This window comes from Strix aluco, chromosome 25 (assembly GCF_031877795.1).
Source record: "Strix aluco isolate bStrAlu1 chromosome 25, bStrAlu1.hap1, whole genome shotgun sequence".
NCBI lineage: Eukaryota > Metazoa > Chordata > Aves > Strigiformes > Strigidae > Strix > Strix aluco.
In genome coordinates this window covers 5,786,067-5,812,341 of record NC_133955.1, presented here as the reverse complement: position 1 = coordinate 5,812,341, position 26,275 = coordinate 5,786,067, and the positions used below count along the sequence as shown (strand labels likewise).

The 26,275-nt window shown below is 63.8% G+C and overlaps 1 protein-coding gene across 2 annotated transcripts; it reads left to right on the top strand.

Moving 5' to 3' along the window:
* The first annotated feature begins 734 nt into the window (after positions 1–734).
* PIK3C2B (phosphatidylinositol-4-phosphate 3-kinase catalytic subunit type 2 beta) lies at positions 735–26,139 on the top strand. Of its 2 annotated transcripts, none has more exons than XM_074850175.1 (33): positions 735–807; positions 9,128–10,111; positions 11,760–11,860; positions 11,984–12,138; positions 12,277–12,397; positions 14,490–14,601; positions 14,709–14,788; positions 14,876–14,939; positions 15,183–15,329; positions 15,618–15,651; positions 15,978–16,173; positions 17,104–17,226; positions 18,116–18,283; positions 18,483–18,594; positions 18,681–18,823; positions 19,894–20,082; positions 20,238–20,331; positions 20,436–20,530; positions 20,612–20,792; positions 20,877–20,984; positions 21,073–21,165; positions 21,280–21,409; positions 22,354–22,490; positions 22,626–22,795; positions 22,970–23,126; positions 23,221–23,330; positions 23,455–23,656; positions 24,083–24,207; positions 24,284–24,401; positions 24,587–24,668; positions 24,768–24,874; positions 24,965–25,093; positions 25,169–26,139. In XM_074850175.1, the coding sequence occupies exons 2-33, from the start codon at positions 9,200–9,202 to the stop codon at positions 25,355–25,357; spliced, it is 4,884 nt and encodes a 1,627-aa protein (XP_074706276.1). In that variant the 5' UTR covers positions 735–807; positions 9,128–9,199; the 3' UTR covers positions 25,358–26,139. The 2 variants fall into 2 exon arrangements, with proteins under 2 accessions (XP_074706276.1, XP_074706277.1); XM_074850176.1 differs by lacking the exon at positions 735–807 and adding an exon at positions 8,034–8,506.
* Positions 26,140–26,275: the final 136 nt, after the last annotated feature.

The window sequence follows — 26,275 nt, the reverse complement described above, 5'->3', positions numbered from 1 at the left end:
CAGCGCGGCGCTGGGGTTTCGGAGGTGAATATTACCCCCGTCTGCGAGCGCCTGGCAGGGCCAGCTGCCTGCAAAAACAAATTACAGCTACCGCTGCGATGGCTCCAGCACATCTGTTGCCCACAATGTGCTTGTGCAGCCGCTTTCTGCCCTCGCTCTCTCCCCCGAGCCCAGGGGGGCTGGCTGCTGTGGGTGGGAGGGTGTCCCCACCAACCTGGGGGGCTCTGGGGACCAAGCACAAGCACCCCAACTCCAGTGGGGTGTTGTGGGGTGTCTCAGCACCCTCCTGCAGCTCCCCGGAGGGGTACAGAGGAGCACCCGCACCCCTGGAGGTACGAGCCCAGTGGGCAGCAGCGGGAGGTGGGTGCTGATGGGGACCCCAGGGTTGCGGCTGCAGCGTTTTGGGGAGGTGGGGGGCAAAAGGAGCAGCACCCAGCGGCGGGCCGGGGGTGATGCGGGATGGGGGGGGACGCGGCGGCTCCTTGGGCAGGGGGAAGGGGGGAGCTGGCAGCGTCCCGGGGATCTATCGGGGGAAGCCGGGTAGGGGGGGCCACCGGTGGCCAGCGCCGCCTCGCCCCCGGCCCCCGGCGCCGTGCAATGCGGCGAGCGGCCGGGAGGTGGCCCCGCGCCGCGCTGCGCCCCTCCATTGTCCGCCGCCGTGCTCCCTCCCTCCCTCCTTCCCTCCCTCTCTCCCTCCCTCTCTCCTCCCTCCTCCCTCCTCCCGCCGCCGCCGCGGCGCGGCCCCGCCGCCGCCCGGCCCCAGCCCGGCCCGGCCCCGCCGCCGCCGCCGCAGCCCGCTGGGAGCAGGTAGGGCTGAGCCCCGGGGGGAGCCGCGGCGGGGGGGGACACACGGGTGGTGGGAGCAGGCCGGCTCCTCCAATGAGCGGGTCGTTCCGGGTTTTCCCCTTAAAAAAAAAAAAATTATATATATATATTAAAAAAAATAATAATTTCCCCTCCCGGGAGGAGATGTGGGTCGCGCGCGGGGCTGCCGCGAGTCGTTCCCCAAAGCTCCAGCCCAGCCTTGTGGTTTTTCCAGGACTGAAAACCCCAAAAGCCCCGGGGAGGCAGTGGCGGGGGGGGGGGGGGGGGGGGGGGGGCTGGTGGTGGTGGGTGGTGGGATCCCCGGCGTTGCACCCCCCCAGGGCACGGTGAGGGGTCTGGTCTCTTGAATTGCATCGTCGGGGCGGGGAGAGGGGGGGTGGGGGGGGCGGAAAGTTGGGTTATTTTTATGAGCAGAACAATGAAACGGTCCCCGTCAAATTGCAAAGTTGCCCGTCAGCAAAGTAGAGGGGCAGGGCTGGGGGGGTCTGCGCTTTCCCATCATGTCAGAGTCCCCCCGCCGGGACAGGGATGGGGACAGGGACAGGGACAGGGACAGGCCAGCGCTCCTGTGCGGCCGGGAAGGGTCAGCTCGTTCCCACCAAAGCCACGGGGCAGGCGTGGGCTCTCGGTGCGGGGCGTGGGGGCATTTCTGAGGATGCTGGGCGTGCTGCAGCGAGCTGCGCTGCTCCCCCTGCTCCTGCGGTCCCCCGCTCTGCGTCCTGAACTTGCAGAAATGCTCCTGCGTGTATTTAACAGTAAACTCCAGAGATATGCCAGCTATTACCCCTAAGCGAAGGAGATACATTGACTTAACCGCAGCTATTCATGTGTAGAAGGCCAAGCACGAATGTAATTGTTCATAGGATCTGGGCCGGCGAGAACTAGCAGTAGTGTGAGCAAGAAAAATCAATCTTTTTCTCCCAAAGAGGGAGAGAGGGGGTAGCGGGGAGCTGGGGGGGGTGAGGAAAACCTGCCTGGCAGATGTGGCACCCGGCTCTCCCAGGCTAACCGCCCCGGCGAGGCGCCTGCCCCACCTCGCCTTGGGAGCACCCTCCTAAATACCAAGTGAAGCTGGGAGAGGATCCGCGCCGCGGCCGGGAGCCCGAAGGAGCTGCTTTTCCAGCCCAGCAGCCGGGCGCCAGCCCTCCTTGTGTGCTGCAGTGTAGGTAGGTGCTCCCTGTGCGGGTGCTAAGGATGTGTGTGCAGCCGGTGCACCCCGACACCCCGGGCTGCGGGGCAGGGGATGTGTGTGAGAAGCTGGGGTGCCTCCAAGGCCGGGGTCCCCGCGGTCCTGAGCTGTGGGAAGGGACCACGGGGGTTGTAAGAGCGGCAACATCCAAGGCCCCGTCCTGAGTGAGGTGTTTCCCTGCGTGTCGGATGCTCTGGGGGAGCTGTGTGTGTCCAGCCTGTGTCTGGTGTGTCCTTGGGCTGTGGATGTGTAAATCCTGGGGGCTGAGCAGCCTAAGGAGTTGGTTCCCACTGCAGACTGGTGTGGGGCCAGCCAGGCCCCCTGCACCCCAACAGGGTGCTGTGGGTGGGGTGGGGGGGTACGCCCTGGCTGCTGCATGTCCTCTGGGCACCCCACTGGCTGCAGGAGCATCCAGATCGGGGGGGGAGCCCCGTGAGAGCAGGGAACAGCCCTGGCGTGGATACAGCCACAATCCCAGCAGCAGGATCCGTCCCACCCCGCCGGGCAGGACCCTTCCCCTGGGTGCTGATGCTGAGGGTGGGGAGGTGTCGTGCTTCACGTTGCTCGGCTCTCCTTGAATGTCTATGGGGGTTCAGCCCCTCCTCGCCTAGCTGAGCCCCCCCCACACAGGCTGCACACGCAGGATCGCTGCCGGTGTGCAGCTGGGTGCCCGTACACCCACGCCGTCGCGCAGCCAGCCACGCCGCGCCGGGTGCTCGCCGCAGAGGAAGCTGAGATTTGCATAGGAGCCGAGCGCCAGAGCTGCCGTGCCGGGGAGATCCTGACCGCCAGCATCCCCTGGGGAGGCCGAGCACCGAGAAAACCTGGCCCTGGGGATGGGTGCTGGGTGCTGGAGCAGCGAGGGTTGAGTCATTTGGAAAGTCCAACCACGGGCGTGCCCCAGGGCTGGGGAGCAGGAGGAGGCGCGGGGTGTCTTGAGCTGCTGTGGGGCTCAGAGCTGCCGCGTGGGAGCTGGGAGGGTGGGGGGCAGCGGTGGGTGGCTTTGCGGAAGGGTCCCACCCTCGCTTCTCCCCGCACCCCCATCGCTTCGCAGGTGCTGGGTGAGGTTCAGCATCTCCTGTGCAGCCGAGCATGTGGCTGTCGCACCTCGCTGCGAAGGGGGGCTCTGACATCCCCCCCACCCAGGCTGCCGCCTGCCCCACGCCTGGCTGGGACACCCCATTGTCCCCTCCTGTGTCCCACAGCCACGCGGGGCTCTGGGTGCTGTCTCTGCAGAGCTCCCTCCTTCGGCTGCCCCAGGTCGGGGGCTTTCCCGTCCAAACCCAACCCATCTTCCCAGCGCAGGATTTCCTCACGAGGGTGGAAATACGTAGAAAAACGATGGAAAAGCCTTTGGCATCAGCCAGCTTCACATCCTGCCTCCTCCAGAGAGCTTGGACCAGACTGGACTTTGCTCTGCTATTAATAGGAGACCTATCAGCTTGAAGAGGAAGAAACTCCTCCCGCCATAAGTCAACAGGTTGGAAGCGAGTGGCACTGGCTGTTTTCAAGGTGTTTGCTCAGCTCGGTGTGGGCCTGATTTTATTTTGCTGCACGTTACAAACTGGCTGGATCCTGCAGGTCTTCACGTTGCAGCGGCGAGTGTTGGGGGTCTGCCCCGGCGATGGGAGCCTTCGGGGTGCGTGGAAGGAGCTGCGTCCTTCGTGCCCAGCCCATGGTGAGGGTGGCTCCTCGGCAGTGAAGCGGGGCTGGAGCCTGGCCCAGGGACCCCGGCTGCAGAGCCAGATCCTGGGCGACTGGGATGAGCTCCAGGCTCTTCCTACCACCCTGCTGAGAAATGCTGGAGACAGCTCTTGGTGGGGGGAACCAGCTCCAAACCCACCCTGGAAACTCCCAGGAGCGCAGCCCCTCAGCTTTTGGAGCTCAGTTTTTTGTCTGCAAACTGGGGGATACAAATAGACGCCTACAAATGTCTGCTGGGATCAGTTTTGAGGGGAATCACACCATTTTCACTACAAGCACTTCCAGAGTGTTGGTTTTGCTGGGTTTTGGGTTGACGGGTGGTGTTTCAGCAGCGTTGAGCGTGGCTCCAGGAAGGAAACGCTCCGGGTTTTGGTTTTGGGTTGACATAGCGCCTAGGGATATGGTGGAGTTGAGAACGGTCAGTGTGAGGTTAATGATTGGACTGGATGATCTTGAAGGTCTTTTCCAACCGAGATGATTTTGTGATTCTGTGATTCGTTTTTCAATGATCTTTGAGGCCAGGTTCCTTTTCTGGAGCTGCGGTTCCAAACTGGGATGAAAATCCTGCATTTTGCCTGTGTTGAAACAGCACCTGGAGACCCACCCAAAGGGCTTTCCTTGGTCATGACATTGCTCAGGAGGTCCCAAAAGGCCCCGTTTCCCTCCTGTTTTGGAGCGGAAGAGGAGAACTGAGACCAGATTGTTTCTTCTGGAGCAGGGGGAGCTGGGTCCTGCCTGCTCTGGGGGGTGCTGAAGCTGGTAAGGGGTCCTGGGAAGCTGCCCCCCCCCATGCTATGAGCTGCATGGGATGAGGAGCTGGCTCTGCCTCGCAGACGTAGGAGCATCCCCGCTGCAGGACAGCCCCGGGGTCCAGTGTGTCCGGGGACCTTTGTCACCCCACGATGTGCTGTGACTCACGGCGGGAGCGATGGCACGTGGCTGGGGAACGCAGCCAGGAGCAGGCTCCGTGTCCCCAAGTCAGGGAAGCCCCCCGCCATCCTCCTGGCCGGGCAGGGGCTGCTCCGGCGGCTGGGAACGCGGCAGCTCGCCCCGTTCAGCGGGAGCAGCAGGATGGATGGATGGACCCGCAGCCCCAGAGGTGAAGGCTGGTGCTTTATCCTTCTCACGGCCGCTCCTCCCTCCGCCGGATTATAAATGGGTGTGAATTGTCTCCCCTGATAGGCATAACCTCCATCCCCGGCTCCCACACCCCGGGGAGGTGCCCCTCCGGGGCTGGCTTTGCTTCCTCGCCCTCAGATGTTTGATGTCTTCCCAGATGCTTCGGACCTTTCTATCTGCTCCCAACGCAGCTGCCTGCGAGGGGGAAGGGAGGGAGGGAGGGAGGGATGGGGTGAGCTGGGGGTGCACAGAGAGCCCCCACCATCCACAGGGGCTCTGCCCCGGGCTCCCATCCCCGGGCACGGGGAGGTGGGGCCGGCTGCGGCGTTTGCTCCGCCGTGGGATCCCGTAGGATGATTTTCTGCTCGGCTTCCCTCGTCCCTCCCCGCGCCGAGCAGGTGCTGCTCAGCTGCCGGGAGCAGGGGCGGGTATGGGGTGGCTGCAGGCGGTGCTGAGCTCCCCCCCGGGTCCCCCCCAGCCTGCCCCGGTCCTCCTCGCCCTCCTCCCAGCCTGATGCTCAGCTCTTGGCAGGAGGGCTGGGATCGTCCCTCCCTGTCCACTGATGCTGAGTGTGGGGACAGGGAGAGCCCCATGGGGAGCCCAAAGCCCTGCAGAAAGGCTGTCCCCAAGAGCCACTGCAGAGCAGGACCAGCTGGGGTGGAGGGATTTTTTTGTGGGGGGGCTAACGGAGCCCCTGAACCCTCAGCAGGGAGGACCTGACGGCTTCCCTGGGGCTGGGCTGCTCCTGGGTGGATCCCACTGTTCTGGTGTTTGAGAAATCAACTCCGGGGGATCTGCCAGCACGCAGGCGTGAAAGCCTCCCCCCAAGCCTCCCTTTTCTGCCCACCCTGGGTGTGTGCCCCACGGTGTGCAGAGCCCGGGCGGGGGTGTTGGTCAGGCAGCAGCTGACGCCGGGGGAGAGACCAGAGCAAAGAAAATGTGTCCTCAAAGGGCAGGTTTGCTTGGAGCCAACAGGGACAAGAGCTTTGCCTTCTCCAGCCATGGCTGCAGCGGGTGCTGACGCTGAGAGCCTCACAAGGGGCTGTGCTGCAACCAGCAGATGCTCTGAAATGGCGTTTAAAAACACGAGAGGTCCCAAAAGAGGATTTGGAGCTGGTTTTGTTGCCCTTTGGGCTCAGCACTGATGTTCTTGAGGGAGGAGGTTGGCTTCGTGCACCTGGGCAGTGCATCGATGGGGAAACGTCCCTGCGCTCCACTGATGTGACCACGGTTGTTGGTGGGTTACACGAGGGATGTGGTGCCTGTGCATGGAGCTGCAAGGCTGCAGTCTCCTTTACGGGGCCGTGCTGGTGCAAACTGTGAAGAAAATTGCGTTCGACCATATTTTAGGGCTTAGGGCAAAGGGTTTCCAGTGGACAAGTGGTTTTCCCTCCTGTGTGCCTCCAGCCGAGCTGTGTGCTGCAGCCACAGTAACTCAGCACAGCTTTTCTCTGAAAGGTGGGATCCCAGGCTGGATGGGTCTCCTGAGGCTGACGTGACCGTGGCAAATGCCAGGAAATTTAAAGTCAGAAAATTATCCCTATGTTATTAGTAGTAGTATTTTAAAGAGGAAAAAAATCCGCTTGTCTCTGCTCCTCTGGAATTCGGCTCCCGCCTTGGGAGCTCCAGTGCTGAGAGCGAACTGGGGGCTCACAGTCCCGGGTAAATTTTGTAACAGGCTGCTGGGGGAAGAGAGGCATTTGGTGGAAAACCAAACCCCGGAGAGCAGGAGCCGGCAGTGGCACTGAGGCGCTGGTTGAGCATCAGTCCTGCTCCTGGCCGAGGACTTGGAGAGCGACCGGGAGAGTTTTGGGGCTCTTCCATGTGGGTTTGCATCGCCTTGGTCCGGCTGCCGCGCCGGCTCGGGAGGGAAGGGGCTGAGCCGCCTGCTCAGGGATGCTCGTGGTGTCCCCAGCGAGGTGACATCCCCCAGGTCACACGCAGCCCCCTCCTGCGTGGCTTTTCTCTGGCTGGTTGCTGTGCCCGGTGCGGGCTGAGCCTCCCCGTCCCCGTGTCCCGGCTGCTCTGACGGTGCCCCCCCAGCTCAGGGTTGGCGTTGCTGCCCCGGTGCAGGTCCGGCTGCATCTCACCAGCACACGCGGGATCCTCGGCGCGACCGAGCGGGAGCGTTTCTCTGCTCAAAACGTCAGCAAGATGCAGATGCTTCTCTTGGAGACGAGAATGGGTTTGTGGCTTTGTCAGCCACAAAAATCGGTTTGATTTTATTGCTTTTGGGTTAAAAGCAGATTTTCTTTGTTCAGCTTCCAGAAGCCCAGGACTGCCAGCTTTTGGGATTTCTATTTTTCCAGGAAAAGCCCACGGCTGCCGGCAGGGACTGAAATGCCGGGAAAGGGAACACTTCCAGCCTGTGTCCCCCCAACCCTAAAGCCATTTTTCTAGTTAGAAAGCACAAAAAAGCTGGTTGAGTGAGGTCCCTGGCCAGCCTGGTGTTGGGGAGGGCAAGAGGGGACCCGTGCCGGCGAGGGGGTCAAACCCACCTCACTTGCAGGAAATGTGTTTGCAGCCTGGGCCGGGCTAATTAGCAGCCATCTGGTCTCAGGGTCAGGAGGGCCCGTTTGCGGGTGGTGGTGGGTCTGGGAGGGCTGCTGTGGGTGATAATCAGCAATCAGGCTGGGAGGGGACGGTGGGGACCAGCCTGGTGACAATGGTGATGCTCCACTGGGCGCTGTGTGCTGGCGGAGGGTGGTCACTGGCATAGCCCAGGCTGGAGGTGGTTGCCCTGTGCCATGGGGTGGGATGTGGGGGGCACGTGTCGTGCCAGGTGGGCTCCTCCATTGCGGGGGGTCAGACCAGGCAGCGGTAGGGTCTGCCAGTCCTCTCCCTGCTCCTGCACTTAGTGGTTAAGGGCTTTGAAGGAAAGTCCTCGGGTTCAGCGATGCCCCAGCAGCGCTTTCCAGCAAAAATCACCGGGAAGGGGTGGTCGCACCCTTTCACCCTAAATCCGAGCATTACCCAGAGCCCTGCGCAGTGCAGAGCGAGCGGGGTGGGGCAGAGGAGAGCCCTGGGTGGCAGCTGAGGTCCCGTGTCCTCCCCGTGCTGAGGCTCGTGAGCCAGCCCTGGCCAAAGCCCGAAAACACTCGGCTGCCTCTCAGCTCTAGAGATTTCAAGTGCTGGCTGTCTCCGGGGGCTTTGGGCTCGCTCCACTCTTCTGTTTAACATCCACTTCGTTATTTATTTTGCTAGGAAGGGAAGAGGAGGTGAAACATCCTTCCCCAGAGAGCGCGGCGCTGGCCGGGCAGAGCCGAGCCCCCCCTGCGGTCACCACCCTCCACGGGTTTTGGTCGGGGGCCAGGCAGCGGTTTCCAGTCCGGCTGCTTCTCCTCTCCGCTTGCGCAACTGAACGCTGCAGAGTCGCTGGGTTTGGAGGCTGCGCAACGCCGGGTGCTGCGGAGAGGCTCGGAGGGACCCCTGGATCCCTTCGAGGGGGCTGGGGATGCTGGTGGTTGATGGGGATGCCCGCGTCCCCATCGCCGTGGCCCGTTTCTTGCTGGCTGAAGCAGCTGGTTGGTGCTGGGGAATAGCGATGGGAGCTGGTGAGCAGCGAGCGCTCCCGGCTGTCCCGAGCTGTGCACGGTTCCTTCTGCTGAAACGGGGTTTGAGGACGGGCTGCAGCGGCCCTCAGACAGGGAGAGAGCAGCGAGCTGCCAGGTAAAACCCTCAGCACCAGCCGTGGGAGGTTGGTTCCTCGCTGCCCGGGCTGCTGCAGACTGACTTTCCTCTTCCCCACGGGCACGGTGCGGGGCGAGGGGGGCAGCACCCTGCCTTGTCCCTTCCTTGCCCTCCTCTCTCATCTTTTCCTTTCTGCTTCAAAAAGCCCTAATTTTGCTGTCTTTTTCTCAAAGCTGTGATGGTTCCGAGATGAGCAAGGCAGCTCAGAGCCACGTCCTGGGCACCAGCCCCACTGCGGAGCCTGTGCCGGGGCACGGCAGCGGCGTTGCAGGTTGAGTCAGCCCCAGCTGCAGGCGCTGGCCCCGCTGCCCTCCCCTCTCTGCGTCTTATTTTGTCCTCGGGGAAATACGTCGGGCTCCAGCAATAGCCCCAGCAGCTGCAGCGGGGCCAGCCAGCCCTGCCTGTGCTGCCTGACTGGTGGCCACAGGGTCCTGGCGGGGCGGGCAGCAGCCAAATCTTTATTTAACCCATCACATTGCCGAGCCCCTAAATATTTCCTTTTTTCCATTGCAGAGAGGAAGGGCTGTACCACCTTCATTAGCCGACCTTCATTTTAGTGGCCTGCCCAGCCATTAACCCTTGCCTTTCCCCTCTGCCCAGGTGGCCGGCGGTGCAGCATGCCTTTCTCCTGACCCCTGAGCCCGGGAGGAAGAGGTCCCAGTCCCCAGAGAGATGTCCGCCACGCGCGGCAATGGGGAGCACTGGAAGTCCCTGGAGTCGGTGGGCATCAGCCGGAAGGAGCTGGCGCTGGCAGAGGCGTTGCAGATGGAGTACGACGCGCTGTCCCGCCTGCGGCAGGACAAGGAGGAGAACCGGGCCAAGCAGCGGGGAGACCGGCCCCTCATCTCCTGGGATGACCCCACCGAGAGGAACGGCTGCGCCGGCATCAAAGCGGCACGTGGTCTCTCCGGCTCCGACCCCACGCTCAGCTACAACGTCCCCGTGGTGCCTGAGGGTCCCCCCGTGCCCGGACCCCCCCCCGGCCCCAGCCCCCCTCAGCCGGACCCCCAGCCCTGGCTGAAGGGACCCCTGGCCGGGGACTACCTGTACATCTTCGAGGGGTCAGGGGGGGACTTCCTCGGGGAGCCCCTCAACGGCACCTCACCCCACGACAGTGGGGGCAGCTCCCCCAAAAAGCTCTCGCCGCCCCCGCTGCCTCCCCGGCACCCCCTCTGGAGCTCCCCCGAGGGGACCCAGCGCTCGGGGAAGGGGTCCCCCCCATCCTCCAAAGGACCCCAGCCCAGGGACATCAACATGTTCTCGGCGGCCCACGAGCGGGCTCACGGCAAGCTGCTCGGCCGCCGCATCTCCGAGGAAGACCCCTACGGCATCGCCGACTATGGCGGCATCAACGACGCCATCACCTGCCTCAATCTGAAGTCCACCTACGAGTCGGAGGTGCTGCGGGAAGCTGCCCGTGGCTGGAAGGAGGGCAGGAGCATTTTTGAGAAGGAATCGAGCGGCAAGCCGGTGGCACGGAGCAAGACCATGCCCCCCCAGGTCCCCCCCCGGACATATGTCTCCCGCTTTGGCAACCGAAAGAACCTGGCACCAAACAAGAACCACAGGATCTCCATCGATCCGGTAAGAGGCTTTTCTCTCCCTGCCTTGGAAGTGGGGCTGGGATGGAGCTGAGGTGCTGGGAAGAGCCAGGGTGCAAATGGGGCTGTCGGCGCCTGCGGCTTTGCTGCGTTTCCTTCACTCCGGGTTGGTTTTATTTGTGCCATTATGGGCTCCTCAGGGTCTTGTTTGTACCACGGTCGGAGGCATCCACGTGCTGAGACACCGTCGCTGGGGTTAATAAGACCTTTCCAGATTGCACAGCTCCCCGAGGGGTGCGGGGTCCTGCAGCTGTGGCCAAAACCCTCTGGGGTGGGCGACCTGGGGCCAGGAAGCCAAGTAGAAGGGCAAGTCCCACCCGGGCATGATCCCGCTGCTGCCGAGCAGGCGGGGTGCTCCGTGCGCTGCCATCTGAGCGCTGCCTCCTCTCCTCACCCTCGTGCCCAGCCACTGCCGGACCCCAGGCACTGCCCAGACCCCGCAGCCAAAGCCCCGTGCCCGGCCCCAGGGCTGGCACAGCCCATGAGTGCCCTGGAGCACTTCTGGGGTCTCCAGAGGTCACGCTGCAGGTGGTTTGCATCGGGCTCGTGTCCCGCCAGCTCACAAAATGTCACAAGATCCTCCGGAAAGAGCCGGGAGTCTCCTCCCGAGAGCCAGGCGATTGCTTTCCTGTTCGCCTCGCAACATCCTTTCCGATCCCAACTCCATTCTTCCCTTCGTCGAGCAGCGAGTGGGATACCTCCCCTCTGCGTGCAGAGACATTAGGGGGCTGCTGGCGCGGCCACCGGCTCTCTCCCGGGGCTACCAGGTCCCCTGTCCCCAACGGGGTGCCTGTTGCAGGGGCAGAGCCCTGGCTCTGGTGCGGCTCTTCCCACCTCCAGCAAGAGGAGGAGATAAATAGCGGGAGAAATCACCTTCCTTGCGGGGTCCCCCCTCCCCGGGGAGCAAGAGATGCAGCTGGGGACTGCTGGCGGGGGCTACGTAAGTCACTCTCGGCTTTCTTAGTGCCAGAAACTAATTATAAAAGAGCATTAAAATTGTCTTTAGCGGCTGCTGTGTTCTCTGCCTTTCTCTGCCTCCCGTTAGCTGTTGTCTGGGTTAATTGCTTTGACAGTGGGGCCATTGTTCACTTCGAAAGAGCGATGGAGGCCCGGGGACCCCCAGGCGCGGGGGGGGAGCCTGGCACAGTGTTGCCACCGCTCTCCCCAGGCGTGTGGGGCCGGGCATGGGCAGCACCCCGGAGGCCTGGGGACGGTCCCTGCCCATCCCGCGGCATCCCCGGGTCCATCTCTGCCCATCCCTGGGGAATCTCCCCGTTGGGGCTTTTGGAAACAGCCTGGAAATGGCCAGTTTTGTGGGCAGGGGGCTGGGGGTAGCGAGACCTCAAGTTTCCCTTCACCCAGCTGTGGGGAAGGTGCCGGTGCAGACGTGGGTGATATGTCGTCCAGCTGGGACCCGCCTGGCCCAAACGCCTCCTGCGCTGGCCCACGTCCCCCCTGCGCTGCTGCAGAGCTGCCTTTCCCCCGGCCGCAGCAACACCGGGGCGAGCAGAGGCTCTTGGTGCCCGATGCTCTAACAGGGGGATCTGGCAAACCCCGTCCCGGGTGGGCGGTGGGCTGGAGACCCCTAAAGACGCTGCAGCTGGCTGATGGGCTCGTGCTCTGCCCCATAGGTTGCCCCCCGGCCGCACTCCTTCTCCAATGGCTACGAGCTCTTCGAGGTCTCCGAGGAGCGGGATGAGGAGGTGGCTGCTTTCTGCCACATGCTGGATGTGTAAGTACCCGTCTGGGGCTGGAGCACCCCACTGCAAAATGCCCCAAAACAGGTGTTTCGGGGGCAGGGGGGGGGGCAAAACCCAAAGCAGGGCAGCATCTCTGACCTGTCCCTGCCTCGCAGGCTGCGCTCTGGCTACAGCACCAAGGACTATTCCCTCACTGGCTTGGTGTGGAGCGCCGTCAACCTCAGCCCCGAGCAGCTGGGCCATGGCGTCAGCCTGAAGGTGACGGTGGTGTGTGACAGTCTGCGGGAGCCCCTCACCTTCACCTGCGACTGTAAGTGCCCCACGCTGCGCTGCCAAGCAGGTCTCCCCTTGCAGCAATCAAGGGGGGACCCCCAGCAACCCCCAGGTGAAGGCTTAGGGGGGGTCCCACCATCCCTGAGGCTCACAGCGCTTCTTCCTCTCCGCGCAGGCTCCTCCACCGTGGACCTGCTCATCTACCAGGCACTGTGCTACACGCACGACGAGCTGCACACCGTCGACGTCGAGGACTTCATGCTCAAGATCTGCGGTTTGGAGGAGTTCCTGCAGAAGTGAGTGTCGGTGGGGAGGGGGGGCACACACACACACTCCCCCCAACCCAGGGCTCACGTGCTCGGCCGTGCTCACCCCATCCGTGGCCTTGGCCGGGTGAGATGGATGGTCAGGGCTGATCCCGCCGTGATGGATGCTTGGGGCTGATCCCGGTGTGCACAGCGGGAGCCTCTCCACTCCCTTTCCCTGCCCCCCGAGCCGCAGCGATGCTCTTGCCAAAAGCAGCATGTTGGGAGCATCTTTCCCGGTGGCAGGGTATCCGTCACGCTGACCCCCGCGTGCCTGAAAACCCGGGAGCTGCCAAAAAAGCTCTTTGGAGGAGTATTAATAACAACTGTGTCAGCGAGCGGAGCAGCAGAGCCCAGCTTCTCCCAGCCTGTTGTTTAAATTGCAGGAGAAGATGGAAGAGGGACATGTTGGGTGGGGGGGAGCGGGTGTGAGGGGCACAGGAGCATCAGGGCTGTGGTGGGCTCCTTGGCTGCAGAGCTGGGGATGGGTGATAGGGACCGAGACCTGCACAGATCCCTCCTGCCCTCCCTGCCCTGCTGCCTTTCCTGCAGGAAGGCTGCGTGTCCAGAGGGGTTTTGGGGTTTGATGGTTTGGGAGAGCTCTCTGCAGAGGAAGATGCAGCAGCCATGCCTGCGCAGGCACACGTCGTCCTTCCCGGCGGCTCGGTGCAGCGAGCCAGCTCCCGCTGCTGGAGAGCTGCCCTGGGCCTGGCCCTGCCATGGGAAATCTGCGGGAGCTTTGCCACGGCCTCCAGGAGCTGCCGGTTTAGGCCCTAAAGGGGCGGCTGGGAATTGTTCAGCCCGGGAGAGCCCACGCAGCATCCGAGCCGAGGGCGAGCGGAGCCCAGCCTCTGCTCCTGCCTGCCCGGCACGGCTGCCTGAAGGGTAATTCCCATCGGTGCTGAGCCCTCGTGCTGCCCAGCAGCTCAGTGCACGTGTGTGCGTGTGTGTGCGTGTGCACACGTGTGTGTTGGCACACAGCAGGGGTACAAGCTGTTCGCTCGCCGTGGGCACCGCAGCGTTTCTGTTCAGCAAACCTCTGCCTTGGGGCTACCAGGGAGCAGCCAGGGTAGGATGGATCCAGCCACCTTGGGCGGCATTTCCCAAAGGGATGAACCTCCCGCTTTTTGGGCAGGGAACAGCATCCTGGGCACGGAGCGGGACAGTCCCCAGCGAGCATTTCCCCGAGAGCCAGTGCGCTGCTGTATCTCCCTCAAAGGACCTTTGAGAAAGCCCCAGGACATAAAGCCCTTTTGTCACTGATCTTTTCTTTCCACATCTTCCCGTGGTGGAGGAGATGCTGGAAGTGCCAAAACCCTCCCTGCGGAGCCGGTCGGGCCCTTGAGCTCTGCAAACCAGCCTGAGCTGCTGTTACTCGCCCCCCATTTGCTTCTGGAAGGCGCAGGGGGCGGCAGGACCGGGCCGGGGTGCGCAGGATGCCGGTCCCGTTGCTGCCTGTGCGGCTGGCTGCAGGCAGGGCTTCCCACAGTGCCTTCCCCAGGAAGGGAACATGACACGGCACCGGTGGCCGCGCACCCATCGGACTCCGTGTCTCTGTGTCCCCGTCCCCTGCAGCCTCGTGAACCTCTGGGTGTGCCTCTCCCAACCCCCCTGCCTCATCCTGCCATTGCAGCTCCATCCTGCCCGCAGCCTCCCGCACCCCCTCAGCACCGTGCCCGCTCTGCTGTGGGGGTCCCACTCTGGGGAAAGGGCTTCCTTGCTCTGAGGCTTGCCCCCCAGTCCTGCTGTCAGCCGGAGCATCCTCCAGCTTCCCAGGTCCACACTCTGCTTCCCACGCATCGTCAGGCAAATCCAGGCACAACAGGCTCCTCCGTGCCTGCTCCCAGCTCCGTCGCGCCGGCTGGGCCGGGCACAGCTTTTGGGAGGGCGCAGGGGAAGGAGGGAAAACAATAGGTCATTCTTTGAGCTTCCTAACGCAAGCGTCCACGAACTTGGTTTGCAGGCGAGGCGGACACGGCCGAGCTGCCACGGGGCATTGGGTTGGGGCACCCCGGGTTGAATTTTGGGGCCTGGCATGGGATGGAGAGGGGCTCAGCTCAGCGTGCGGTCTCTGTCCCCACAGCAAACACGCGCTGGGCAGCCACGAGTACATCCAGCACTGCAGGAAGTTCGACATCGACATCCGCCTGCAGCTGATGAAGAGGAAGGGGGTGCGCAGCGACCTGGCCCGGACGGTGGGTGCCGGGGTGTGGGGGGCAGCGTGGGGGTGCCTGTGCCATCTCCCTGCTGCGGGAGCACCCGTGCGCGGCCGAGCTACGGCACAGCATCTCTCCATCTCCAGGCGAACGACGACCAGAGCCCCTCCACCCTCAACCACTACATCCACCTGCAGGAGAGACCCATCAAACAGACCATCAGCAGGTAGAGGGGACACGGGGCAGGGGGGACCAGCCCCCCCGTGCTGGGTGTCGGCCTGGCCAGGGCTGAGCTCTGCTCTCTGTCCCCTAGGCAGGCCCTGAGTCTCCTCTTCGACACCTTCCACAACGAGGTGGATGCTTTCCTGGCAGCCGAGGTGAGCCCCAGGGGTGGAGGGGGCATTTTTGGGGCCACCTTGATGCATTTGCTGCGGACTCTTTCCCCTTTTTGTTGTGGGGCTCTAAGGGTGCATCAGAGAAGGGGAAAGGCCATGAAAGTAGGGGAAACTGAGGCACAGGCTGATGCACCTCCCAGTGCAATGGCGCGTGGGCTGTGGGGAGCAGCCCCTGCTCCCTCAGCTGCCCCGGGGGTCCCACATCAGCCCCTCTCTGCCCTCCAGGGAGACTTCCCACTGAAGGCAGAACGGGTGATCCAGTCGGTCATGGCCATCTGCAACGCCCTGGCTGCCGTGGAGTGCCAGGAGATCACAGCAGCCCTCAACCAGATGCCCCCCTGCCCCTCCCGCATGCAGCCCAAAATCCAGAAGGTGAGTGATGGGCACTGGGGGGGTGCGGGACTGGGGGGCTCAGCCGGGAGGTGCAGAGGAGAAGCAGATTTTCACATCTGACTTCTTTCCCTCCTTCCTCCCACTGTACCACGTGGAAAATTCCTCAATAGTTGGGAGCAGGCAGCTGCCTGGCGGTGCTGCCTGCTCCGGCAGCCGAGGAGCCCAGGCTGGTTACGTAAAGCGGCTGCCTTGGCGAGCTGCTCCCCACCGACAGCGCGGGGCTGATTCTGATGTTGCTCTTGTGGTTTCTTTTTTTTTCCTCAACAGGATCCAAATGTTCTGGCCAAGAGGGAAAATCGAGGTATTTCTGTTCTCCTCCTCCCCTTCTGGGCTCAAGTTCTTGGTGCTTTTAATCTTCAAGCCCCTCCCCCTCAATTATTAAGGCCAAAAATGCGTTTGAAACCATTCTGGTTAGGAAAAGAGGGTTTCTGGAGGCGATGGCTGTTGTTCCTCCCCGTGAACTCAGCGAAATGGGAAGCCTGAAATTCTCCCTCTCACCCGCTTTGTCCTGGGGGAGACCTGCCCACAGTCCGGCCCCAGGGTCCCTCCAGCATCCCGAGGGACGTGGCGGGGGGGCAGCAGGGCCGGCGGCCGCCCCGTCTCACCCGTCTCCCACCTCCCCTTCAGAGAGGATCGTGGAGAGCCTGACGGCCGCCATCCTCAACCTGGTTGAGCTCTACTGCAGCACCTTCAACGCCGACTTCCAGACGGCCGTGCACGGCAGCCGGGAGCACGGCGTGGCGCAGGAGGCTCGCCTGCTCTCCTGCCCACTCTCCTTCACCGTCTACGCCACCCACCGCATCCCCATCACCTGGGCTGCCAGGTAAGGGCAGCTGCCTGCACCTCGCGCAGCCTCTGCCCGTCCCGGGGCTCACATCCGTGTTAAACACACCGGGGCAGGGGTGTCCCTCTCTCTCCCTGCCCCAGATATTCAGCGGGTGTGGAGGGAATAAGAGCTAATGCTCTCCAAGCTTCTTAAAGGCAGGAATATGGGGATGCTGGTGCTCGACAAGCGGTGAGGGATGCTCGGAGCCAGCTGATGCCGGAGCTCCTGGGTGGGACGGGCTTTGCCATGCTCTCCCACCCCAACCCCATGAATTCCCGGGGCTGCAGCATCGCTCCCGAGCTCACCACCACCCCGGGGATGTGACAGATGGCCCCGGTGCAGCAGGGCCGGGCTGCCCTCACCCCACATCAGCGGTGTGCTGCTTTGTTAGGTGCCTCAGTGCCCGTACCCACTTTCGGCCCCGCGTTGGGGGACGGCGGGGGTCCGGGCGGGCGGCAGGAGCCCACCACGGGGAGGGCGTGCGAGGCAGCGGCGCCGGCAGCAGCCGCCCCGCCGGGGACCCCTCGCCTTTGTCCTGTCCTTAATGTATTCCCCTTGGTGACTGGCTCCGAACAAAGCGGGTAGCCTGGGAAATGCCGGCATCCCCTGACCTCTGGCGCCCTGCAGCCCTCCCCGGATTGTCGCTCGGCACCTGCCACATGGCAGGGCCCCCCCGGCAGCCCCCCGTGTGATGGTATGCGCAGTGGCATATGGTGATGGGGACGGGGGCTCCCAGCTCTCGCCCCCTCCCCGGTGCAGCCCGCTTCTCAAGCCCAGCCTGGGGAAGACACAGAGGGTCAGCACCTCCATCCTCCCCACCCTGCTGATGCAGGATTTGCCCCATGGTGGGGTGAACCCCTGGGTACCAGCTCCCCTGCCCCAGGCCAAGCGCCCCCTGGCTCACAGCTTCCTCTATTCCCTTTGCAGCTACGAAGATTTCTACCTCTCCTGCTCCCTCAGCCACGGCGGCAAGGAGCTGTGCAGCCCCCTGCTCACCAGGAAGGCCCACGTCTACAAATACCTCTTCCACCTCATCATATGGGACCAGCAGTAAGGCAGTGCCCTGGCCATGGGGTGGGCAGGGGGGTCGCGGTGCCATACCCAGCCACGCTGCCTTCCTCCTCCTCTTCCTCCTCCTCTGCTCCAGCAGCTCCTCTCCGCGCCTCTCCCCAGTTTTTAGGTGTCAGAAGCTCTTGTGTCATCCCCGGGAATAGCACCGGCCCCAGCGTCAGCCCTGCCCTCCCTGGACATGTGTGTTTGCACCCAGGAAAGGGGATCAGCTCCAAAAATAGCCCCGGGAGCGGGCAGAGAGGCTGTGCCAAGCCCTCGCCACGCCTGGCATTCGCAGTGGCCCGGGGAGGTGGGGATGGGACAGGATAATTTTAGAAGGCGCCGGTGCCCCCCAAGGACAGGCGCCGAGCGGCCAGCGGGACGGCGGGGCACGCTGTGGTGCCGGTCCCCTCCGCGGGGCAATGCCCTTCCCGTGCTCACTCACGGGCGGGATGTAGGTGCCACCCTGGGCTCCCCGGGAGCGTCGGAGAGGAGCCTCAGCCCCGGGGTCCCCCGCAGCCCCCTCCGGCCGGGGAACGAGGTCAGTGTGCGGTGGGGGCCCTCCATAGCGGCCCCCCCTGCCCGGCGGTCACCTTCCCGGGACAGAGAGCAGCAGGACTGCCTGGTGCTGGGAAAGGACCAGGGTACATGAGCTGCTGGTTCTCCCGAAACCCAGCTGCCCCCCATGGGGTGTCTGCCCATGCTGTGGGATCTCCATCCCATGCTGGGGAGGGGGCATGTGGCAACCCCAGTGCCAGCAGCAAAGGCGTCTGTTGGGCTGGGCTCCCCCAGGGCACGCTTGGCATCCCAGGGCGGGAGGATGGCCAGTGCCACGGGGGGCTGGCTAGTGCCACAGGGCACGGCTGAGCCACCGGCTGCTCTCTTGCAGGATCTGCTTCCCCGTCCAGGTGAACTGTCTGCCGCGGGAGACGCTGCTCAGCGTCACGCTCTTCGCCGTGCCCGTCCCACCCCCGGGGAGCTCCTCCGACGCCAACAAACAGCGGCGGGTCCCTGAGGCCCTGGGCTGGGTGACCACCCCCCTCTTCAACTTCAGGCAGTACGTGGGGCATCCCACCACGCCGGGCACAGCGAGGGGCCGCGACGGCATCCCCGGGGTGGGGAAGGAGGGTCCCCAGCACCGTGGGGTCCCCAGCGCCTCGGCTCAATGTGGGGATGGCATCGCTGCAGTGGTGGCACCCTCCTGCCCTGGCAGAGTAGCCCCCAGCTCCAGACTCTCACCCCTCCTTCTCCTCCAGGGTCCTGACCTGTGGGCGAAAGCTCTTGGGCTTGTGGCCAGCGACCCAGGACAACTCCAGAGCCAGGTCGAGTGCCCCCAACTTCCACCAGCCCGACAGTGTCATCCTGCAGGTATGTTCTGGTGGCTGGGAGTCTGGGGGACACAAACCCCCCGAGCCCCATGTGTGGCCCCCACTCACCCCCTGCCTGTGCCCCAGATCGACTTCCCCACCTCTGCCTTCGAGGTGAAGTTCACCAGCCCACCAGCGGCCGAATTCAGCCCCAAGTACGAATTCAGCAGCCTGGGGGAGGAGGACCAGCGCAAGCTGCGGGAGGCGATGCAAAAGAAATCGCTCTACTGGTACGTAACGCGGGGTGGGGATGGCATCACCCTGCCGAGGGGGGCTCTGCTGATATACCCCTGGCACACACAGCGGGTATCGGAGGGTCTGACCCTGCTGCTGGCTGCTGGTGGCTGGGGATGAGGCTGGAGCCCGGCGTTTGGCAGAGCTGCCTGCCCGCAGCTGCCTGTCATCGGTCCTCCTGCGCCCTGCCCTCCCCTCTCTGGGGAGGGTCTCTCCAGCCATGTCCCCCCCAGCAGGGACAGCTGCCCGGCCCCTTGTCCAGCCCGGTGTGGCCGAGCCGGCCGGTGTCCTCCAGCGCTGGCTATAAACGGGAGGATCAGGTGTCAGCAGCTGCGCCGGGATCCGCTGCGCAGGACGGTGCTGACGCTCCTTGCAAAACATTCCTGGGGTGCGCAGTCAGCCTGGCTCGCTCAGGAGGTCCCCGGGCAGGGGGACAGCCAGGACCGTCCCTGCAGCAGCTCAGTCACCCCTGTGCATGGGGACTTGGGTCCTGGCTGTCCCTTGGGGCATGGGGTGCAGTCTGGGGATGGGGGGAGCCCCCCACATCCTGGAAGCTGCGCCAGGGCAGGGTCAGACTGGCTCTTAGGAAGGATTTCTTTGCAGAAGGGGTTGTTGGGCGTTGGAATGGGCTGCCCAGGGCAGGGGGGGAGTCCCCATCCCTGGAGGGGTTGAAGAGTCGGGTTGACCCAGAGCTGAGGGATCTGGTGGAGTTGGGAACGGTCAGGGTGAGGTTCATGGTTGGGCTGGAGGAGCTTCAAGGGCTTTTCCAACCTGGATGATTCTGGGATTCTGTGATTCTGCAGCACCACACAGACCTGCCTGCTGAGCCGGCCTCAGCCCGGGGCAGGGGGATGCAGGCAGGATCCTGCTCTCCATCAGCTCCTCTTCCCCATGGGTAGGGCAGCGGTGAGGCAGCAGGGAGGGCTCAGAGGGGTTTATCACTGACCCCCTCACCACACGTGGTTTGGGCAGAGGAATGCCACATCCCCAGCCCTGTCCCATCTGTGCCATCCCCTCCCTCACCCCACGCCTGAGCTGTGTCCCCTCTGTCCCCTCGGTGCCGTAGGCTGATGGACGCCGACCGCAAGCGGCTGTGGGAGAAGCGTTACTACTGCCACGCAGCGCCCGGCGCCCTGCCCATGCTGCTGGCCAGTGCGCCCAGCTGGGAGTGGGCCTGCCTGCCCGACATCTACGCCCTGCTCAGCCAGTGGGCCTACATGAGCCATCAGGATGCCCTGGGGCTACTGCATGCCACGTAAGCCACCCCTGAGCTGCAGGGTGCCACAGGGATGTGTGCTCTGGCACTGCTGCCCTCCCCGTGCGGGCAGGGAGAGGGCAGCAGTGGAAAAAGGAGGTGGAGGGGGATGCTGAGGATGCTGAGGCTCCCCGTGATGCCTGTCCTGCCCGCAGGTTCCCAGACCAGGAGGTGAGGAGAACGGCCGTGCAGTGGATCGACTCCATCTCCGACACCGAGCTGCTGGACTACCTGCCCCAGCTAGTCCAGGTGTGTGGGGGGACTGGGATGTGGCGTGGGGTGCATGCCAGGACTGGGACGTGGCGTGGGGTACGTGCCAGTCCTGTTGTGCTCCAAAACTGTCCCCTCTCCAGGCCCTGAAGTACGAGTGCTATCTGGACAGCCCGTTGGTGCGCTTCCTCCTGAAGCGAGCGATCTGTGACCTGAAGATCACTCACTACTTCTTCTGGTGGGTTTGCAGGGGGGGTCAGGAGTGGCGGGGGGGGTTCCCCGGAGCTCACCTGACCCCATGTGCCCCTGCTCCAAGCAGGCTGCTGAAGGATGGCCTCAAGGATTCCCAGTTCAGCATCCGCTACCAGTACCTGCTGGCAGCTCTGCTTTGCTGCTGCGGGAAGGGGCTGCGGGAGGAGTTTGACCGGCAGTGCCTGCTCGTCAACACACTGGCCAGGCTGGCCCAGCAAGTGCGGGATGCCGCCCCCTCTGCACGCCAGGTGGGTGCCAGGGCGGTGGGAGGGGGTGCAGGGGGGTGCTGGGCTGTGTCTCAGCCCCGACCCCGTCCCATGCCCACCCCACAGGGCATCCTCCGCGAGGGGCTGGAGGACGTGAAGCAGTTCTTCAAGGCGAACGGGTCGTGCCGGCTGCCGCTCAGCCCCAGCCTCCTGGTGAAGGGGATCGTGCCCCGGGTGAGTGCCGGAGCTGGGGGTGTCAGGGGGGGCTCCTCTGCCCACACCCAGCTCGCCCTGACTCGCTGCACCTTCCTCCCCATGGCAGGACTGCTCCTATTTCAACTCCAACGCTGTCCCCCTGAAGCTCTCCTTCCAGAACGTTGATCCCCTTGGGGAAAACATCCGAGTCATCTTCAAGGTGAGCCCGGTGATACCCAAACCCCTGGCATGGCTACCCCAGCCCACGTGGAACTGGCTCAGCTTTGTCCCCACTGTCCCCCGGCTCTGACGGCTCTTCCCCACCGTCTCGCAGTGCGGCGATGACCTGCGGCAGGACATGCTGACGCTGCAGATGATCCGGATCATGAACAAGATCTGGGTGCAAGAGGGGCTGGACATGCGCATGGTCATCTTCCGCTGCTTCTCCACTGGCCGCGGACGAGGTAACCCGGCATCGGGGCGTCCCCCGGTGGCATCGGGCCCCAGGTCACTGTGCTCTTGGGCTGGTGATGGCTCAGGAGGTCCTGGGGCTCTGCTAGAGAGGAGCTGCTGCGGGGAGCTGTGATCCCCCTTTGGGTCTGATCCCACCAGCCCGTCTGTAGGAACGTGGCTTTGCAGGCTGTCACTCAGCCAGCTGAACAGGAGCCAGCATTGTGCCCAGGTGGCCAAGAAGGCCAGTGGTATCCTGGCTTGTATCAGCACTAGCGTGGCCAGCAGGGACAGGGAAGGGATCTCACCCCTGTGCTCGGCACTGGTGAGGCCGCCCCTCGATGAGTGGGTTCAGTTTTGGGCCCCTCACTCCAAAAAGGCCATTGAATGACTCGAGCGTGTCCAGAGAAGGGCAACGGAGCTGGTGCAGGGTCTGGAGCACAGGTCTGATGGGGAGCGGCTGAGGGAACTGGGGGGGTTTAGTGTGGAGAAGAGGAGGCTGAGGGGAGACCTCCTGGCCCTCTGCAACTCCCTGAAAGGAGGGTGCAGAGAGGGGGGAGGAGTCTCTTGAGCCAAGGACCCAGCGCCAGGCCAAGAGGGAATGGCCTCAAGCTGCGCCAGGGCAGGGTCAGACTGGCTCTTAGGAAGGATTTCTTTGCAGAAGGGGTTGTTGGGCGTTGGAATGGGCTGCCCAGGGCAGGGGGGGAGTCCCCATCCCTGGAGGGGTTGAAGAATCGGGTTGACCCAGCGCTGAGGGATCTGGTGGAGTTGGGAACAGTCAGGGTGAGGTTCATGGTTGGGCTGGAGGAGCTTCAAGGGCTTTTCCAACCGAGAGGATTCTGGGATTCTGTGATTCAGCGGTGACGGCTGGGGAGTGGCTGGGTTGGTGGCAAAGGCGGGGGTCTTGGTGCCCCCCGGGTGGGATGGATGGGTCTCACCCTGCTGTCTTGGCTACCAGGCATGGTGGAGATGATCCCCAACGCCGAGACCCTACGCAAAATCCAGGTGGAGCACGGCGTGACGGGCTCCTTCAAAGACCGGCCGCTGGCAGACTGGCTGCAGAAACACAACCCTGAGGAGGATGAGTATGAGAAGGTGAGGAGGAGCCTGGCAGGGTCCCCGTTCCTCATGCTCCCCTCTCCAGGGACAAGATCTGTTGCTTCCCAACGTGTCCAGCCTTTCTCCACACATGGTTGCAACTTCCCTCCCTCCCTCTCTCCCTCCTCCCAGGCTGTGGAAAACTTCATCTACTCTTGTGCCGGCTGCTGCGTGGCCACTTACGTGCTGGGGATCTGCGACCGGCACAATGACAACATCATGCTCAAGACCACCGGCCACATGTTCCACATCGACTTCGGCAGGTTCCTGGGCCACGCACAGATGTTTGGCAACATCAAGAGGTGAGAAACGCCTCCGGCATCCCCTTCCCCATCACCTGGGCTCGTCCCTGCAGGGCTGAGGCTCTTTAGCGTTGGGGTTCACCCCAATTTTGTGGGGTGAAATCTCATGCTGTGGTCCTGGTGGTGGGTGACCCCCAGCCATGGTGACGTTCTGTCCCTGCTTCCCCCATGCAGGGACCGGGCACCGTTTGTCTTCACCTCGGACATGGCGTATGTCATCAACGGGGGGGACAAGCCCTCCAGCCGCTTCCACGACTTCGTCGACCTGTGCTGCCAGGCCTACAACCTGATCCGCAAGCACACCCACCTCTTCCTCAACCTGCTGGGGCTGGTGAGAGCCGGGGGGGCCACACACCCATCCCCCCAGGCACAGCAGAGGGGTCCTCCTGCTGCCACCTGCCCTCACCCTCTGCCTCCCCTCCCAGATGCTGTCCTGTGGCATCCCTGAGCTCTCCGACCTGGAGGACCTCAAATACATCTACGATGCCCTGAGGCCGCAGGATTCTGATGCTGATGCCACCACCTACTTCACCAGGTAGAGGACATGGGTGGGTGATGGGGCAGGAGAGGATGAAGGGAGCCCGTGGAGGGGGACGCGGGCACAGGCTCAGCACGCCAACGGGCTCCTCCCTACTGAACACGCGGTGGCCTCATTGCAGGTTGATCGAGTCCAGCCTGGGCAGCGTGGCCACCAAGCTCAACTTCTTCATCCACAACCTGGCGCAGATGAAGTTCACGGGCTCCGATGCCCGCCCAACCCTCTCCTTTGCCCCCCGCACACACACCATCAAGACGTCCGGCCGGATCCGCGACGTCTTCCTCTGCCGCCACGAGAGGGTCTTCAACCCCAGCAAGGGCTACGTGAGTGGGGACGGTTGGGGACAGGTGAAGGGACAACTCAGGCAGTTCTGTCCCAGTGCTTCCCCCCAGCCCCATATGGGCTCAGGGCACCCCAGGGTCCCCATCCCATGCCACAGCCCCATCTTTCACAGAATCCCAGAATCATCCAGGTTGGAAAAGACCTTGAAGCTCCTTCAGTCCAACCATGAACCTCACCCTGACCGTTCCCAACTCCACCAGATCCCTCAGCGCTGGGTCAACCCGACTCTTCAACCCCTCCAGGGATGGGGACTCCCCCCCTGCCCTGGGCAGCCCATTCCAACGCCCAACAACCCCTTGTGCAAAGAAATGCTTCCTAAGAGCCAGTCTGACCCTGCCCTGGTGCAGCTTGAGGCCATTCCCTCTTGTCCTATCACTTGTTATCACTTGTCCTATCACTTTCTGCAGACCTACGTGGTGAAGGTGCAGCGGGAGAGCCCAGGCGAGGTGGCCTTCGTGCAGCGCACCTTCGAGGAGTTCCAGGAGCTGCACAACAAGCTGCGCCTCCTCTTCCCCTCCTCACTGCTGCCCAGGTACCCCCGCAGACCCCCACAGACCCCCAGGGCTCCCCACTGCCCCCCAGGCTTTGCTGAGTGTCCGTCCCCACAGCTTCCCCAGCAGGTTTGTCATCGGACGGTCGCGGGGCGAAGCGGTGGCCGAGCGGCGGAAGGAGGAGTTGAATGGCTACATCTGGCACCTGATCCACGCTGCCCCCGAGGTGGCAGAGGTGCGGAGCTGGGGGGGTGGTCCCAGTGGGGTGGAGGGGGGCTGCTGCCTCCCGAGAGGTGGGGATGATGCTGGGGATACCGGTGAGGTGGGAAAGTACATGGAGGGCCACTGCACCACGTAAAGCACTGGCACGGGGGACATGGTCACTACTGTCACCACAAACGTCACCTCCTCACCCCACAGTGTGACCTCATCTACACCTTCTTCCACCCCCTTCCACGGGACGAGAAGGCATCTGGCACCAACCCAACCCCAAAGCCGGCAGGTAGGGAGGCCGGGGCAGCGTTGGCAGCAGGCTGGCACCGCGCGGGGCGATGGTGGGGGGCTCCCGTCCCACCCGCGCCCCTCCTGTCCTCCTCTCCAGACGCCACGTGGGCTCGGCCCCTGGGGAAGGTCGGCGGGGAGGTGAAGCTCTCCATCTCCTACAAGAACAACAAGCTCTTCATCATGGTGATGCACATCCGGGGGCTGGTAGGTGCGCGGTGCTCGGTGGCAGCGGGGTGGGGGGGGGTCCACCCCACCACTGCACTCACGGGGTGCCCCCCGCTCTCTGCCCCACAGCCACCGTTGCAGGATGGCAATGACCCTGACCCCTACGTCAAGACCTACCTGCTGCCCGACCCTCAAAAAACAACCAAGAGGAAAACCAAAGTGGCCCGAAAAACCTGCAACCCCACCTACAATGAGATGGTAAGTGGGATGGGGATGGGGATGGGGGGGCCAGGGGGGGCCGTAGCTGAGGGTCTGTCCCATTCTACTCCACAGCTGGTCTACGATGGGATCCCCAGGGGGGATCTGCAGCAGCGGGAGCTGCGCCTCAGCGTGCTGAGCGAGGAAGGCTTCTGGGAGAACATCCTCCTCGGGGAGGTCGGCATCCGCCTGCGGGACCTTGACCTGGCGCAGGAGAAGATGGGCTGGTTCGCCCTGGGATCCCGCGGCCACGGCACCCTCTGAGGTCCCACCGCCAGGGCTGGGGGACCCACGGCACCGCCGCCGCGGCTCTGCCCGCCCTGGGATGTGCCCGTAGGGACCGGGCACCGATGGGCGCTGCCGCAGGCGTCTTCTTTTTTAAGTTTACCTTGTGTCAAGGGAGCAACGCGGGGAGGGAGGGGCAGGGAGGACCAGTGGGGCGCTTTGGGGGGGGTATTTCTTCCTTTGGGATATCTGTATTTTAATTTTTTTTAATAACGAGTAGCGTGCGGCCAGGCACCGGGGCAGAGAGGAAGAGGGGAGGCGTCGCAGAGGTTCGCTGTGGGCTGGGGGTGTGTGTACCCGCAGAGCCCCGGGTAACAGCTCCAGCCTGGAGCCGGGCAATTCCCATCCCTGGGGAATTTGCTCCCAAAGGAGAGCGGTGTGGCGGGGCCGTGCACGGCACCGGTTCCGTGTGGCTGTCCCCCCCTCCACGCCACAGGAAGGGGACCGCTGGCCACCCTTCCCGTCCCCACGCCAGATCCGTCTCCTCGTCTGCCGTCCGGCCCGGGGTGCGGGCTTGGTGCCTGTGGTGCTTTGTTTACAGCGAGAGCTCCGTAAACGGACGAAATGTTTCTCAGGATCGAGAATAATGAACTTAACCTTTATATTAAAAGTTTTAAATATTGTATCTAGCGGGTGTTGGGGGCGGGGGGGGCAGCAGCCTGGCCCTGCCAGCGGTTGGGGTGCTGGAGCTGGCACCCGCCAGTGGTTGGGACCCTCCTGCCTGTAACACGGTGGCGTGAAAATAAAGGAGATGAAGCGTGGGCCCTGCCTGCACCTCTGCCTGCACCTCTGCCTGCACATCTGCCCGCCGCAGGGCACAGGAGGCTGAGTCCTGGCGGGGCGGGGGGGGCTGTGGCTCCCTCTCCCTCAGCCCGCAGGGACACACGCAGCCCCCTC

What these genes read in the sequence shown, in the direction of transcription:
- PIK3C2B (XM_074850175.1), top strand. Translation starts at nt 9,200, where the DNA reads ATGTCCGCCACGCGCGGCAATGGGGAGCACTGGAAGTCCCTGGAGTCG. An exon ending in ACCTGCCCCAGCTAGTCCAG is followed by an intron (nt 20,332 to 20,435) that starts GTGTGTGGGGGG and finishes TCCCCTCTCCAG; the next exon opens with GCCCTGAAGTACGAGTGCTA. An exon ending in ATGTTTGGCAACATCAAGAG is followed by an intron (nt 22,796 to 22,969) that starts GTGAGAAACGCC and finishes TCCCCCATGCAG; the next exon opens with GGACCGGGCACCGTTTGTCT.